The 17,602-nt window shown below is 35.9% G+C and overlaps 1 protein-coding gene across 1 annotated transcript in view; it reads left to right on the top strand.

Moving 5' to 3' along the window:
* Positions 1-17,602, top strand: part of LOC126258544 (5'-3' exoribonuclease 2 homolog) — a 460,812-nt gene that overhangs the window by 98,504 nt on the left and 344,706 nt on the right. The window contains exon 8 of the mRNA XM_049955650.1: positions 5,903-6,109. Coding sequence (XP_049811607.1) covers positions 5,903-6,109 — 207 coding nt within the window. The remainder of the gene's footprint in view (positions 1-5,902; positions 6,110-17,602) is intronic.

Genomic DNA, 17,602 nt, shown 5'->3' with positions numbered 1-17,602 from the left:
AATATTAAGTATATTTCTGGTGTCCGATTCAACTATAGGCTCATAGGCATCACTACCTGTCCAACCATAATCAGCTGGATTGGGCATGATGAAGTCCTTGTTGTCCCTTTGATTTAGAAGACTCAGTAGCTCATCATCTGTAAACAGTCACTAATGTCATGTCATTTTATTCAATAACATGGAAAGCACAGCACACCAAGTGGTACAAATGAACTCTAAAGAGAATTCAGCATTCCATAAGTCATTCTGGTTATTCCCAGTATTCCAGATATTAGACACGTACTTGTGCAGTAATTATCTTGTGGCTCGGTGCCTGGATGGTACATGTTATACACATCTATATGATTGTAGCATGGAAACACTGTAAGTATTTTTCATAGCAAGTAGTGTGGAATATTGAAACAGTTAGCATGTATGTATACATGTGCAGCAGTGGAAGGGTTAATATTACGATGTTTTAAATGCAGTAACTCTATTTCTTATGACTGCCCCTTACCATTGTTTACAGCTGAGGTCTTCATATATTGGAACAGTGGTAATATAACTTTAACCGCAGCATTCAGTCCACTGGTGAGTAAAAGATCTTTCTGAAAATGAAATAATGCACCATCTAAACCATTCACCACACATGTCACCCTGGGTGCTAATTCAGTGAAAGAAGTATCCATGGAATGTGAAAAAAGTGTGAAATGGGCAGTGGCAGAAGTTTCATAGAACAGAGAATATCTGCCTCGAATTATGAACTGTTTTGTTCATTAATTCCATAAGAATATGAAGGGCAAGTTATAATTGAAGGGAGTCAGACATGTAGTCTATCCTTGATGTTATTCAAGCTGTGCTTTGAGGAAGCTGTTGGGGAAACCAAGAAGAAATTCAGAAAGGGAATTAGTTCAGGGAAAAGGAAATAAAAACTTTCCAGTTTGCTGATGATGTAATCCTGTCAGAGACTACCAAGTACTTGGGAGAGCATTTGAATGGAATTGACTGTGTCTTGAAAATAAATTGTAAGGTGAACATCTACAAAAGTAAACAAGGGTAACTGAATGTAGTCTAAATGAATCAGGTGATGCTGAGGGAACTAGATCAGGAAACCAGGTCCTAAAAGTCTTAGATGAGTTCTGCTATTTGCGCAGCAAAATAATTGATGGCTAAAGTAGGGAAGATGATAAAAGACAAGCTAGCAATAGCAAAAAAAGCACTTTTGAAAAACAGGAATTTGTTCGCATCTAATGTAAATTTAAGGATTAGGAAGTCTGTTTTGAAGGTATTTGTCTGGAATTTAGCCTTCTGTGGAAGTGAAATGTGGATTGTAGGCAATTCAGACTAGAAGAGAATAGAACAGTAGGCAGTTTCATATGGATGTAGGTTGCTGTATTTATGCAGCAACAAAGAGGCTTGCACAGGATAGATCAGTATGGAGTGTTGAATCATGCCATTCTTTGGGGGAAAAAAATGTGGTAACATGATAATAAGGGACAGCAAAAATGGCAGTTACTGTATTTGTGGTCTTGCATTCGTCCTCAGTTAGCAGCAATCTGCAGTCCTCAGGCCTGTGTGTCTAGGTGCCGTGCTGACGTATTATCACTTGCACACTATTGATTAATCAATAAACAAAACTCAAGATCATATATATTTGAAAAAGGACATTGAAAGAAGAAAACTAAATCCAGCAACTACAGGAAAAATACATTTCTGTTGACTCTTCACAAAACCTGCACCTCAAAGTCAGGAATGAAAAGAAAAGACAAAGGCTGAAGTTTTCTGGCAAATTGTTATTTAATTTAACACCTGTCAAAATTTACTATCAAATGGTATGATATTGAAATAACATCAACAGCTCCACTGTTCAATATTTTTATTTTTTATAATACATTCCTGTGAGAAGATAATAAATATTGTAGCCAAAAGTACAGTTACTGTGCACATGCCAGAGTGTAAAACAGTTTGTTTCAATTGAAGGAACAATTAAACATTGTAAACTGTCAGCAAATGCTTCTTGTTGAATAGCTCAAAGTGCTGTGGTCATGTGTTTCTTGGATGTCAGAATCATTACAGAAGATGAGACGTGGTGCTACCTTTATGATCCGAAGACCAGATAACAGTCAGTAGTATAGTGTCATCATCTTCCCCATCTCCCAAAAAAAGTCAGCTGGCAAAATACATGTTGATTACCTTCTTTTACAAGAGCTTGATCCGTCATGAATTACTGCCCGAGGGAGTCGGGGAAGAGGATGATCACCATGCCATTGACTGTCACTTGGTCTTCGGATCACATGGTAGCACTATTTCTCATGTTCTGTAATGGTGTGGATATCCAACAATGCATGGCCGTTGAGCTTTGAGCGATTCCACAAGGTGTGTTTTCTGACAGTTTCCAACAGATTTACATTTAATGTCAGAAGTGTGTTGTAACTAATGGTGGTTAATTTGATGGGCAGTAAAGACATTTTGTTTGTAACTTTTGTTTCTGTTATTCACCAAACTTTTCGGGCTTACTTTATACAACAGCATAATTTATTGATTTTTAAATTAAGTATTCAGGAGAACTGTGGTATGTAATTGAAAATTCATTATGAGACCATTTGTTTTGTAGCCTCTAGTGCTGTCTCTGTAACTCACTCGAATGCCTTTCTTCTAAAACATATCTTACAAATTTTCATTTATGACTTTTGCAAACTTCTGCCATTTGGGATTCTGTTCATATTCTTAGAATTCCAAAACCATGTTGAAATTGTCTAAATATGTTCATCATTGCAGGTTTCCATTTGGTGTGCTTCTGCACATTTACGTTGTACTGTTCGAAGTGAAACACTTTAGGCTTTTATTGTTACGACTATAAGTTCCTCTAGTATTTTGTTTCTTCTAGAAATGTCTATCTCTCAAAAAAGTTGTCATCTTTCAAAACTGAGCCTTTTTGTCTCAAAAACCAAGAAAGCACCACATAACAGGTAAATGTATGATGATTAATTACATTGCTGAAAACAAACATAACCTACAAGTGATGATTTCACAAACAATTTAATAAGTCATAACAGTGACAAAGTTGTGTCAGTGACAGCCATGCGATTTGAGAATCAAATACAATTTTGTCACATAAACCATGACAACAACAGTTTCTTTCCCGGGAGGGGGGGTGTACATGTTTGTATACGACTGTGAGGTTTGTTTACAATCACCACAATTGCAGTTTAAGCTGCAAGGCCAATTTTGTGCTTAGGTGTGTATAAAAAAAAATATTGAGCTATCTCTGGCATGAACAAACATTTCATGGGGTAATATGAAATCATGATGATGATAGAAAATAATGCTGACTGTCAAGGACAAAAATGTTGTCCTACAAAAAAAATATTAGAAAAGGTAATTTTTGGTAGTAATCGTTTTCTTTTGGTGCTTCTGCGAGGATGGCTGCAGTAGACATGACACTGTGACAACAGTGTGCATTTACTGTTGTTGGTTGAGCTAAAGACTTATAATAGGCATACACAGAAGGGACGTGAAACCAACTACCACTTTTTTTACTCCCACAAAAGAACTTCTGTTATGTTCTCATTTCATTTTTGCATAACTAATTCATAAACTATGTCATTAGATGATGGAAATCATCTGCTGTAGTAATTCTCGATGGTAACGCAAGAAAGTGCTGTTGCTTTAAGCAAGGAACTTTGACACACTGTCAGTGGATAATGATACCAAGTTATAGTAATAGTCTGATTGCGTTTCACTGTTTGGGGCTTATTGATGTTGATTGTGTTGTTTGCCACTAATGTCAAATGTGGTCTATTTCCATTACTGCCTTAAAGAAATTATGCCATTCAGTCTTTCTTTCTTTTTTATCTCTAATTTGGAACACACATGATCACCCCTCAAGTGTTTCTCAGTGTACAGTAATTATATTTGCATTCTTTTACAATTTTGGATTAATTTTCCTGAGATTGTTTCAGTCAGCTTTAAAAAATTGGACATATTTAATAATTAAATTTTATTAGTAGTTCATTTCCGCTGAAAGCCAAAGCATATTCTGTCCTGTGGCTTGGCTTTGCAACAGCATGCTAAATCTAGAGAAATCATATTCAGAAAACAGTTGTAGGGTGAACAAAATTGTTGCCTTTCTTTGATTTTTAGTGATGCAATTTGCAATAAAAGGTGGATTACACTTTGTACACCTTGATAAAAGAGTGTTCTTTTTCTAACATGTTTTTGCAGCATATTGTTGATCATTTGCTAATATCATAAATCATACACAACTGACTATTCCACTGTATAGCAAGTAACTAAAGACAGATGTATATATTTCGTCCTACTGTGACACAAATATTAGCCCTTGTAATCAAACATTGTATTGTCTGAATGTATGTCTAAAGATAAAAATTATATTAGGGTGAAGTATGAGCATGGTGCCTCAGATGTCATTAAAATTGACTGGGTGACCATTTATTGAGGTAATTGTGTGAGCAATGCTATTGTTGACTGAAAATAAAACTAGCCATGTGCCATAGCTTTTATGGTTAATTTGTTACTAGGCATTTCCTTGTCAGTTCTGTTTGCCTGTTTCTTTATGGGATTTATAAATTCATTTACAATGGAGTATCTACTGTTTATTTGTATATGGCACATTTCTTCAACATTTTCCCAGTTTTTGTTAGGAGCTGTATAACCCTCACAAGATCAATGGTTGTCTTTTTTCTCAATCCGCAAATACTGTAGTCATAGTGTAATTTTAATTTTATAGTTCATTTTGTTTTGATAGCAAAATGTTTACAAATGCAGGATGTCATAAAAAATTATATCACATACAGATATTGCATATTGAAGATTCTTGTTACAAAGTAAACTGGAAAACATAAAAATACCCAAGAAACTGAGACCATATTCATAAACAGAATGATAATCTGTTAGTGTGCAGTCTCTGTTATGAAATAAAATGTTTGTTACACTTTATATACCAAGATTTTCAGATGTATTTATGGATAGTTCTGTGATTGACATTGTGGAAGGCATAATTATGAGGTGAGAGTTGTGATGTAAAAAGCGTACTGTCACATAAAAGCAGAAAATTATGTGGAGGCTGGTGGTGAATAGGAACTTGAACTGGAATGTAGCAACTTCACTTTGCAAGGAAAGTAAAACACTACTTCTTAAGTTGATTTGGAAATAAGAAACTATACAGGATAAGGAAGCTGAATAACTACAAAGTAATGCAGTCTCACCTTGCAGACAGGACAATAATTGGAAAACTTTCTTTTTATTAGTAACTTAGTGAAGCACAATGAAATACTAAGTTCTGTCTCCAAAAATTTACCAACTAGTAAAGTAAGAATCATATTGATTTGATGGTGTTTAAGATTATATGAGAATGTGGTTTTGATTAAAGGAAGCACCTGATCCAGCTATAGTTTCATGCTGATTTAGCGACAATAATCATGTTTATATTATTTATTATATTCATTCTGTGACATGATAGGATACAGCTGAAATCACTGTTACACTGCCTTTGGTAATTGATTCGGTGCCAGTGATTGCATTGTTTTATGGTATTCAAAAAAATATTCAATACAAAATAACTGGTGCAATATATGTGAATTATGAATTAATATGGTTTTTTAAAAATAATAGGTAGTTTCTACCAAGCATTATTGTACAAGTAGAGGTGTAAACATAAATGTAGTAATGATTTAGTTATTTTTAATGTTTTCTAGAAATCATTTTACAACAATATAAAAACATTTGAATTTTACCATTTCCTCTCTTCGTTTGTTATTTGTTGAACCGCTTTTTAATGTGTTTGCATTCTTCCAAATCATAAATTGTGTTAGCATTTTTTCATCAGTGCATTAACATACACAGTGTTTTTGTCTGTTTTGTGGTTATAAGAAATCTCAGTTTATGATGTAAAACTTTGCAGGGTTTTCTGACTGACAGTGGTAATGTAAACCTTGATCGGGTGCAGCTGATCATGTCTGATCTGGGAGAAGTAGAAGATGAAATTTTCAAGAGCAGACAGGAAAAAGAAGTTCGATTTAAAGAACGAAACAAGGCACAAAGGAAGAGGCAGAAACTACTTAGAGATTTTAAACCAGCATGGACACCTGTTGGACAGTATGCACCCACAGTAAGGCTAATTTCTTTTCTGTATGTGTTGCTCTTTTATTAGGAAGTTCCAACTTTTATATACTTAATTGATGGGACTTGAATTCCAAGGAGATGGAATAGCTAGACAGTTCTGACCTGAAGAATGAGGAAAAAGTCCTAAAAGCTAAGATTGCAAAATTCTATTTTAAGTGTTTATAATGACAGTACAATGAATTTGACCTCCTGAAAGTAATTACAGGGCCTCTGGTCTCCTTGTCTTAATTGGTTTTCTGAAATAAATTGTCCCATAGATGGGACATTTATGTTAATAGCAATGTAATAAGTTTGATTTTTTGGTAAAATAGCAAACAGATGTTATTCCTCCATCTTTTCATGTAATCTGAGGTACTAGGTTGTATTTCAGTATATGTACCTCTATAAATCTGAAAGTATTTTGGAATATTGAACTGCACAGAACTGCCACATATAACAACATTGACATAAATGTAACAATTACCCCTAAGCGTTCCTCCTTTTCCTTCATTCAGGAGCTCTTTTCTTTCTCCCTGGAGACTAAAAAGTTCCACGAGATTTAGACAGCGTCAGCAGAGTATTTAAAACTGGCAGTGTAATGTAATGAACTGTCTGCATCTTTGAAAATACTTGATAAGTTATAGTAAAATATATTATTTAGGTTAAAAATTGTAACGTCACTCAGCAACACATGTAATGCGACCCATTATTAAATAATTAGCATTAGAGTGATCCTTTACCCACATAAATTAATAGTTTCATAGACAGTTAAATTTAAATTTTTTACTGAATTTTTGAATCTTTGAATAAGCATTCGTGCTAGATTTATCTTTAATTTTACCACGCTGGCTCCAGGGCAGTTAAATCTTTGCGTAGTAGTGTTGTGAGAGTGCGTGTCTGGTGTGATGTTGTTCTGCACCTGTGTTTATCTACTGGGGGAAACAGGCATTGAAACTTAGATTGATGATATTTTGACTAAAGTTCACTCAACTGATCAGTTGACTTCGTAGCAGCTGAGGAGAGCTCCGCCTGCCATCCTAAGGGAGCCATTGGTATGATGATGGTTGTGTGAAAATAACAGAAACTGGTTACCTATATCATTGAAACATAAATGGTGTGATCAAGACTGAACTTTAGTCAAAATATAATAATCTATTGATCACTGTATTCCAAAAATGTTTACCAAAATTAGATTGATGAGCTTATATTTCCACAGTGGTGGTCTCAAGTTTTAATGCATCCTGCTATCAAAATGTTGTAATATTGTCCAGATAGATGGCAGCATAAATGATGATTTGTACATGAAGATAAGGTGTTTTGTTTCAAAGTGTGTCAAGTGATACAATAATATCCCGTACATGCAACAAACTAGCACCAAAGTTCTCTAACACAAAATATGGAAAAGTAAAAAGGGGTTCTCACTTTAAGTACTTGGGGGAAATCATAAAAGAAAACAGTCTGGGAAAATCTGCAAACGAAGTTTGCTGTCAAAAAATGGCAACCGCATTCAGATTAACCCAAAATATTTATAATAAAAAATCACTTTCTAAATCCAGTAAACTTAGGCGTTAGAGCACTGTAATCAAACTTGAATGTCTTTATGGAGCAGAAACTTTAATTTTAAATGGAAAGAGTGGTATTGGAGAAATTCAAAAGAAAGAAAGAAGGATAATTAAGAAAACATTAGGCCCCAAAATTACTGATGGAGGAACTTACAGGTTGAGAAGTAATAAGGAAATAGAAGAATACACAGACATACATGGTGACATGAGAACGAAGACTTAAATTTTAAGGGTGCATTAAAAGAATGGCACCCACTAGGTCGACAAAACAAATAGTAGAATTCTATGAAAACAGAAGTAAGTCCAAAACTGAGCTATTGAATGGATCATTGTGATTAAGGAGGATCTTAAAGTAGCAGGTATAACTCAGACAGATGTTACAGATAGAAAAACATTCAGATAAAAAATATTTGATTGGAAAATTGGTCAGGGGGAAATTAGAAAACAGACTGGAACACCATGGTCTGATGAGAAAAAGGAGACTTCATTCTGAAAGGATGAAACAAATTTGGACGCAAAGGAAGGCCAACCATAAAGAGCGACATTGATTGCTTGTACCTTGCGTGGTCTTATTGGGCCATATGTGAATAATAATAATAGTAATAATAATAATAATAATAATAATAATAATAATAATAAACCCCGTGGAGGCCCGGGAAAAGAATAGGCCTCCGGTATGTTCTGCCAGTCGTAAAAGGCGACGAAAAGAACAAACCACTAATAGGGCTAACCCCCCTTTTAGTGTGATTACTTGGTTCAGGACAGAACTAAAGAAGCCTCGGACAAGCGCCGTCATGGTCGGGGACGACGCTTGAACCCTATGCCCGCCCACAATGGTAACGACACTGCTAGCCAACTGGAAAATGATTTAAATCCAAATAGAGGTGTTTTGCAGGATATGCTTCCTGCAACCACCCTAGAAGGAAAACAAAGACAGAGGATGAGATGGTCAGATGAAGTTAATCGACACCTCATGTTCTGTTATTACCAAGCAACAAACCTAGGAACCAACACAACTGGATACAGATCACAAGTACACACAACATTTATTACCAGATACCCAGAATTAAAATTTTTAACAGAACAACGACTAGCTGATCAGATCCGTGTAATAATCAAAAATAACAGGATACCCCAGTCAGAATTAGAAAACATCAAACAACAAGTACAACAAATACTAGAACAAAATAATGTGCAATCAGAAGAAGAAGAAGAAAATACAGTAATGGACTCAAACATCCCAGAGCAAACAAACAAAGAACAACACACATCAATTAAACAATCAGAGGAAAACGACATCTTAAGACAGCCACCAGAACAAGCACAAATAGAACACGAAGTGACACACATGTTAGATATAGAAGAGAAATTTCAGCTGACATATATAGAATACAAAGACACAAATACAGACATTAGACCATTCTTGCATAGACCACCAAATAACCCACAAGTCGAAACAACAATAACAACTATCAACACAATCATACACAACAAAATAAATGAAAATACAACAATGGAAGAGTTACAACTACTGGTTTATGTAGGAGCACTCACTACACTAAATATACACACTAGGCAGAGATCAGAACCAACCAACACACAGAAGAAACCCACAAAACCAGCATGGCAACACAGGCTACAGATCAGAATAGAAAAACTGAGAAAAGACATCGGACAGCTAACACAATTTATAAGAAATGAAATATCAGACAAAAAACGAAAAAGGTTAGGTAAAATCTCACAACAAGAAGCAATGGAGCAATTAGATGAAAAGAAGCAGAAGTTACAAGCATTGGCCAAACGACTTAGAAGATACAAAAAAAGTGAAAATAGAAGGAAACAAAACCAAACATTCAACACAAACCAAAAGAAATTTTACCAGACAATAGATAACACACACATTAAAATAGACAATCCACCAAACATAACAGACATGGAACACTTCTGGAGCAACATATGGTCAAACCCGGTACAACATAACAGGCATGCACGGTAGATACAAGCAGAAACAGACTCATACAAGATGATACCACAAATGCCTGAAGTGATAATTTTGCAACATGAAGTCACCCGAGCAATTAATTCTACGCACAATTGGAAAGCCCCTGGAAATGATAAAATAGCAAATTTCTGGCTAAAGAAGTTCACCTCAACACATTCACATCTAACTAAATTATTTAACAGTTACATTGCAGACCCATACACATTCCCTGATACACTTACACATGGAATAACCTATTTGAAACCTAAAGATCAAGCAGACACAGCAAACCCAGCTAAATATCGCCCCATAACATGCCTACCAACAATCTACAAAATATTAACTTCAGTCATTACACAGAAATTAATGACACATACAACACAGAACAAAATTATAAATGAAGAACAAAAAGGCTGTTGCAAAGGAGCACGAGGATGTAAAGAGCAACTGATAATAGATGCAGAGGTGACATATCAAGCTAAAACTAAACAAAGGTCACTACACTACGCATACATTGATTACCAAAAAGCTTTTGATAGTGTACCCCACTCATGGTTACTACAGATATTGGAAATATACAAAGTAGATCCTAAATTGATGCAGTTCCTAAACATAGTTATGAAAAACTGGAAAACCACACTTAATATCCAAACAAACTCTAATAATATCACATCACAGCCAATACAGATTAAGCATGGAATATACCAAGGAGACTCATCAAGTCCTTTCTGGTTCTGCCTTGCTCTGAACCCACTATCCAACATGCTAAACAATACAAATTATGGATACAATATTACTGGAACATACCCACACAAAATCACACATTTGCTATACATGGATGATCTAAAACTACTGGCAGCAACCAATCAACAACTCAACCAATTACTAAAGATAACAGAAGGATTCAGCAATGATATAAGTATGGCTTTTGGAACAGACAAATGTAAGAAAAATAGCATAGTCAAGGGAAAACACACTAAACAAGAAGATTACATATTGGATAACCACAGCGACTGCATAGAAGCGATGGAAGAAACGGATGCCTATAAATATCTAGGATACAGGCAAAAAATAGGAATAGATAATACAAATATTAAAGAAGAACTAAAAGAAAAATATAGACAAAGACTAACAAAAATACTGAAAACAGAACTGACAGCAAGAAACAAGACAAAAGCTATAAATACTTATGCCATACCAATATTGACCTACTCATTTGGAGTAGTGAAATGGAGTAACACAGACCTAGAAGCACTCAATACACTTACACGATCACAATGCCACAAATATAGAATACATCACATACATTCAGCAACAGAAAGATTCACATTAAGCAGAAAGGAAGGAGGAAGGGGATTTATCGACATAAAAAACCTACATAATGGACAGGTAGACAATTTAAGAAAATTCTTTCTAGAACGAGCAGAAACTAGCAAAATACACAAGGCAATCACTCATATAAATACATCGGCTACACCACTGCAATTTCATAACCACTTCTACAACCCTTTAGATCACATAACATCAACAGATACGAAGAAAGCAAATTGGAAAAAGAAAACACTTCATGGCAAGCACCCATATCATCTAACACAGCCACACATCGATCAAGACGCATCCAACACATGGCTAAGAAAAGGCAATATATACAGTGAGACAGAAGGATTCATGATTGCAATACAGGATCAAACAATAAACACCAGGTATTTCAGCAAGCATATTATTAAAGATCCCAATACCACAACAGATAAATGCAGACTTTGTAAACAACAAATAGAAACAGTAGATCACATCACAAGCGGATGTACAATACTAGCAAATACAGAATACCCCAGAAGACATGACAATGTCGCAAAAATAATACATCAACAGCTTGCCTTACAACATAAACTTATAAAACAACACGTTCCTACATACAAGTATGCACCACAAAATGTACTGGAGAATGATGAATACAAATTATACTGGAACAGAACCATTATAACAGATAAAACAACGCCACATAACAAACCTGACATCATACTCACCAATAAAAAGAAGAAATTAACACAACTAATCGAAATATCCATACCCAATACAACAAATATACAAAAGAAAACAGGAGAAAAAATTGAAAAATACATCCAACTGGCTGAGGAAGTCAAAGACATGTGGCATCAGGATAAAGTTGACATCATACCAATTATACTATCAACTACAGGAGTCATACCACACAATATCCACCAATACATCAATGCAATACAGCTACATCCAAACATATATATACAATTACAGAAATCCGTAATTATTGATACATGTTCAATTACCCGAAAGTTCCTAAATGCAATATAACATGTACCGTACAGCAAAAAGGAAGTGACGCTTGATAAAGGTCCGCGTCACTCTATTCTTAACCAGACTTAAAAAAAGTCTGAGAAAGTAAAGAAATAATAATAATAACCCCCTTTTAGTGTGATTACTTGGTTCAGGGCAGAACTAAAGAAGCCTCGGACAAGCGCCGTCATGGTCGGGGACGACGCTTGAACCCTATGCTCGCCCACAATGGTAACGACACTGCTAGCCAACTGGATAATGATTTAAATCCAAATAGAGGTGTTTTGCAGGATATGCTTCCTGCAACCACCCTAGAAGGAAAACAAAGACAGAGGATGAGATGGTCAGATGAAGTTAATCGACACCTCATGTTCTGTTATTACCAAGCAACAAACCTAGGAACCAACACAACTGGATACAGATCACAAGTATACACAACATTTATTACCAGATACCCAGAATTAAAATTTTTAACAGAACAACGACTAGCTGATCAGATCCGTGTAATAATAAAAAATAACAGGATACCCCAGTCAGAATTAGAAAACATCAAACAACAAGTACAACAAATACTAGAACAAAATAATGTGCAATCAGAAGAAGAAGAAGAAGAAGAAAATACAGTAATGGACTCAAACATCCCAGAGCAAACAAACAAAGAACAACACACATCAATTAAACAATCAGAGGAAAACGACATCTTAAGACAGCCACCAGAACAAGCACAAATAGAACACGAAGTGACACAGATGTTAGATATAGAAGAGAAATTTCAGCTGACATATATAGAATACAAAGACACAGATACAGACATTAGACCATTCTTGCATACACCACCAAATAACCCACAAGTTGAAACAACAATAACAACTATCAACACAATCATACACAACAAAATAAATGAAAATACAACAATGGAAGAGTTACAACTACTGGTTTATGTAGGAGCACTCACTACACTAAATATACACACTAGGCAGAGATCAGAACCAACCAACACACAGAAGAAACCCACAAAACCAGCATGGCAACACAGGCTACAGATCAGAATAGAAAAACTGAGAAAAGACATCGGACAGCTAACACAATTTATAAGAAATGAAATATCAGACAAAAAACGAAAAAGGTTAGGTAAAATCTCACAACAAGAAGCAATAGAGCAATTAGATGAAAAGAAGCAGAAATTACAAGCATTGGCCAAACGACTTAGAAGATACAAAAAAAGTGAAAATAGAAGGAAACAAAACCAAACATTCAACACAAACCAAAAGAAATTTTACCAGACAATAGATAACACACACATTAAAATAGACAATCCACCAAACATAACAGACATGGAACACTTCTGGAGCAACATGTGGTCAAACCCGGTACAACATAACAGGCATGCACGGTGGATACAAGCAGAAACAGACTCATACAAGATGATACCACAAATGCCTGAAGTGATAATTTTACAACATGAAGTCACCCGAGCAATTAATTCTACGCACAATTGGAAAGCCCCTGGAAATGATAAAATAGCAAATTTCTGGCTAAAGAAGTTCACCTCAACACATTCACATCTAACTAAATTATCTAACAGTTACATTGCAGACCCATACAAATTCCCTGATACACTAACACATGGAATAACCTATCTGAAACCTAAAGATCAAGCAGACACAGCAAACCCAGCTAAATATCGCCCCATAACATGCCTACCAACAATCTACAAAATATTAACCTCAGTCATTAAACAGAAATTAATGACACATACAACACAGAACAAAATTATAAATGAAGAACAAAAAGGCTGTTGCAAAGGAGCACGAGGATGTAAAGAGCAACTGATAATAGATGGAGAGGTGACATATCAAGCTTAAACTAAACAAAGGTCGCTACACTACGCATACATTGATTACCAAAAAGCTTTTGATAGTGTACCCCACTCATGGTTACTACAGATATTGGAAATATACAAAGTAGATCCTAAATTGATACAGTTCCTAAACATAGTTATGAAAAACTGGAAAACCACACTTAATATCCAAACTAACTCTAATAATATCACATCACAGCCAATACAGATTAAGCGTGGAATATACCAAGGAGACTCATTAAGTCCTTTCTGGTTCTGTCTTGCTCTGAACCCACTATCCGACATGCTAAATAATACAAATTATGGATATAATATTACTGGAACATACCCACACAAAATCACACATTTGCTATACATGGATGATCTAAAACTACTCGCAGCAACCAATCAACAACTCAACCAATTACTAAAGATAACAGAAGTATTCAGCAATGATATAAGTATGGCTTTTGGAACAGACAAATGTAAGAAAAACAGCATTGTCAAGGGAAAACACACTAAACAAGAAGATTACATATTGAATAATCACAGTGACTCCATAGAAGCGATGGAAAAAACAGATGCCTATAAATATCTAGGATACAGACAAAAAATAAGAATAGATAATACAAATATTAAAGAAGAACTAAAAGAAAAATATAGACAAAGACTAACAAAAATACTGAAAACAGAATTGACAGCAAGAAACAAGACAAAAGCTATAAATACTTACGCTATACCAGTATTGACCTACTCATTTGGAGTAGTGAAATGGAGTAACACAGACCTAGAAGCACTCAATACACTTACACGTTCACAATGCCACAAATATAGAATACATCACATACATTCAGCAACTGAAAGATTCACATTAAGCAGAAAGGAAGGAGGAAGGGGATTCATCGACATAAAAGACCTACATTATGGACAGGTAGACAATTTAAGAAAATTCTTTCTAGAACGAGCAGAAACTAGCAAAATACACAAAGCAATCACTCATATAAATACATCGGCTACACCACTGCAATTTCATAACCACTTCTACAACCCTTTAGATCACATAACATCAACAGATACGAAGAAAGTAAATTGGAAAAAGAAAACACTACATGGCAAGCACCCGTATCATCTAACACAACCACACATCGATCAAGACGCATCCAACACATGGCTAAGAAAAGGCAATATATACAGTGAGACGGAAGGATTCATGATTGCAATACAGGATCAAACAATAAACACCAGATATTACAGCAAGCATATTATTAAAGATCCCAATACCACAACAGATAAATGCAGACTTTGCAAACAACAAATAGAAACGGTAGATCACATCACAAGTGGATGTACAATACTAGCAAATACAGAATACCCCAGAAGACATGACAATGTAGCAAAAATAATACATCAACAGCTTGCCTTACAACATAAACTTATAAAACAACACGTTCCCACATACAAGTATGAACCACAAAATGTACTGGAGAATGATGAATACAAATTATACTGGAACAGAACCATTATAACAGATAAAACAACACCACATAACAAACCTGACATCATACTCACCAATATGTTGTTGTTGTGGTCTTCAGTCCTGAGACTGGTTTGATGCAGCTCTCCATGCTACTCTATCCTGTGCAAGCTTCTTCATCTCCCAGTACCTACTGCAACCTACATCCTTCTGAATCTGCTTAGTGTATTGATCTCTTGGTCTCCCTCTACGATTTTTACCCTCCATGCTGCCCTCCAATGCTAAATTTCTGATCCCTTGATGCCTCAAAACATGTCCTACCAACCGATCCCTTCTTCTAGTCAAGTTGTGCCACAAACTTCTCTTCTCCCCAATCCTATTCAATACCTCCTCATTAGTTACGTGATCTACCCACCTTATCTTCAGCATTCTTCTGTAGCACCACATTTCGAAAGCTTCTATTCTCTTCTTGTCCAAACTAGTTATCGTCCATGTCTCACTTCCATACATGGCTACACTCCATACAAATACTTTCAGAAACGACTTCCTGACACCTAAATCTATACTCGATGTTAACAAATTTCTCTTCTTGAGAAACGCTTTCCTTGCCATTGCCAGTCTACATTTTATATCCTCTCTACTTCGACCATCATCGGTTATTTTACTCCCTAAATAGCAAAACTCCTTTACTACTTTAAGTGTCTCATTTCCTAGTCTAATTCCCTCAGCATCACCCGACTTAATTTGACTACATTCCATTATCCTCGTTTTGCTTTTGTTGATGTTCATCTTATATCCTCCTTTCAAGACACTGTCCATTCCATTCAACTGCTCTTCCAAGTCCTTTGCTGTCTCTGACAGAATTACAATGTCATCGGCGAACCTCAAAGTTTTTACTTCTTCTCCATGAATTTTAATACCTACTCCGAATTTTTCTTTTGTTTCCGTTACTGCTTGCTCAATATACAGATTGAATAACATCGGGGAGAGGCTACAACCCTGTCTCACTCCTTTCCCAACCACTGCTTCCCTTTCATGCCCCTCGACTCTTATAACTGCCATCTGGTTTCTGTACAAATTGTAAATAGCCTTTTCCTCCCTGTATTTTACCCCTACCACCTTCAGAATTTGAAAGAGAGTATTCCAGTTAACATTGTCAAAAGCTTTCTCTAAGTCTACAAATGCTAGAAATGTAGGTTTGCCTTTTCTTAATCTTTCTTCTAAGATAAGTCGTAAGGTTAGTATTGCCTCACGTGTTCCAACATTTCTACGGAATCCGAACTGATCTTCCCCGAGGTCCGCTTCTACCAGTTTTTCCATTTGTCTGTAAAGAATTCGCATTAGTATTTTGCAGCCATGACTTATTAAACTGATAGTTCGGTAATTTTCACATCTGTCAACACCTGCTTTCTTTGGGATTGGAATTATTATATTCTTCTTGAAGTCTGAGGGTATTTCGCCTGTCTCATACATCGTGCTCACCAGATGGTAGAGTTTTGTCATGACTGGCTCTCCCGAGGCCATCAGTAGTTCTAGTGGAATGTTGTCTACTCCCGGGGCCTTGTTTCGACTCAGGTCTTTCAGTGCTCTGTCAAACTCTTCACGCAGTATCTTATCTCCCATTTCGTCTTCATCTACATCCTCTTCCATTTCCATAATGTTGTCCTCAAGTACATCTCCCTTGTATAAACCCTCTATATACTCCTTCCACCTTTCTGCCTTCCCTTCTTTGTTTAGAACTGGGTTTCCATCTGAGCTCTTGATACTCATACAAGTGGTTCTCTTCTCCCCAAAGGTCTCTTTAATTTTCCTGTAGGCAGTATCTATCTTACCCCTAGTGAGACAAGCCTCTACATCGTTACATTTGTCCTCTAGCCACCCCTGCTTAGCCATTTTGCACTTCCTGTCGATTTCATTTTTGAGACGTTTGTATTCCTTTTTGCCTGCTTCATTTACTGCATTTTTATATTTTCTCCTTTCATCAATTAAATTCAATATTTCTTCTGTTACCCAAGGATTTCTATTAGCCCTCGTCTTTTTACCTACTTGATCGTCTGCTGCCTTCACCACTTCATCCCTCAGAGCTACCCATTCTTCTTCTACTGTATTTCTTTCCCTCATTCCTGTCAATTGTTCCCTTATGCTCTCCCTGAAACTCTCTACAACCTCTGGTTCTTTCAGTTTATCCAGGTCCCATCTCCTTAAATTCCCACCTTTTTGCAGTTTCTTCAGTTTCACTCTGCAGTTCATAACCAGTAGATTGTGGTCAGAATCCACATCTGCCCCTGGAAATGTCTTACAATTTAAAACCTGGTTCCTAAATCTCAGTC

This window comes from Schistocerca nitens, chromosome 1 (genome assembly GCF_023898315.1).
Source record: "Schistocerca nitens isolate TAMUIC-IGC-003100 chromosome 1, iqSchNite1.1, whole genome shotgun sequence".
Classification (NCBI taxonomy): domain Eukaryota; kingdom Metazoa; phylum Arthropoda; class Insecta; order Orthoptera; family Acrididae; genus Schistocerca; species Schistocerca nitens.
Note: the sequence above shows the minus strand (reverse complement) of the source record. Positions and strands in the feature narration are given on the sequence as shown.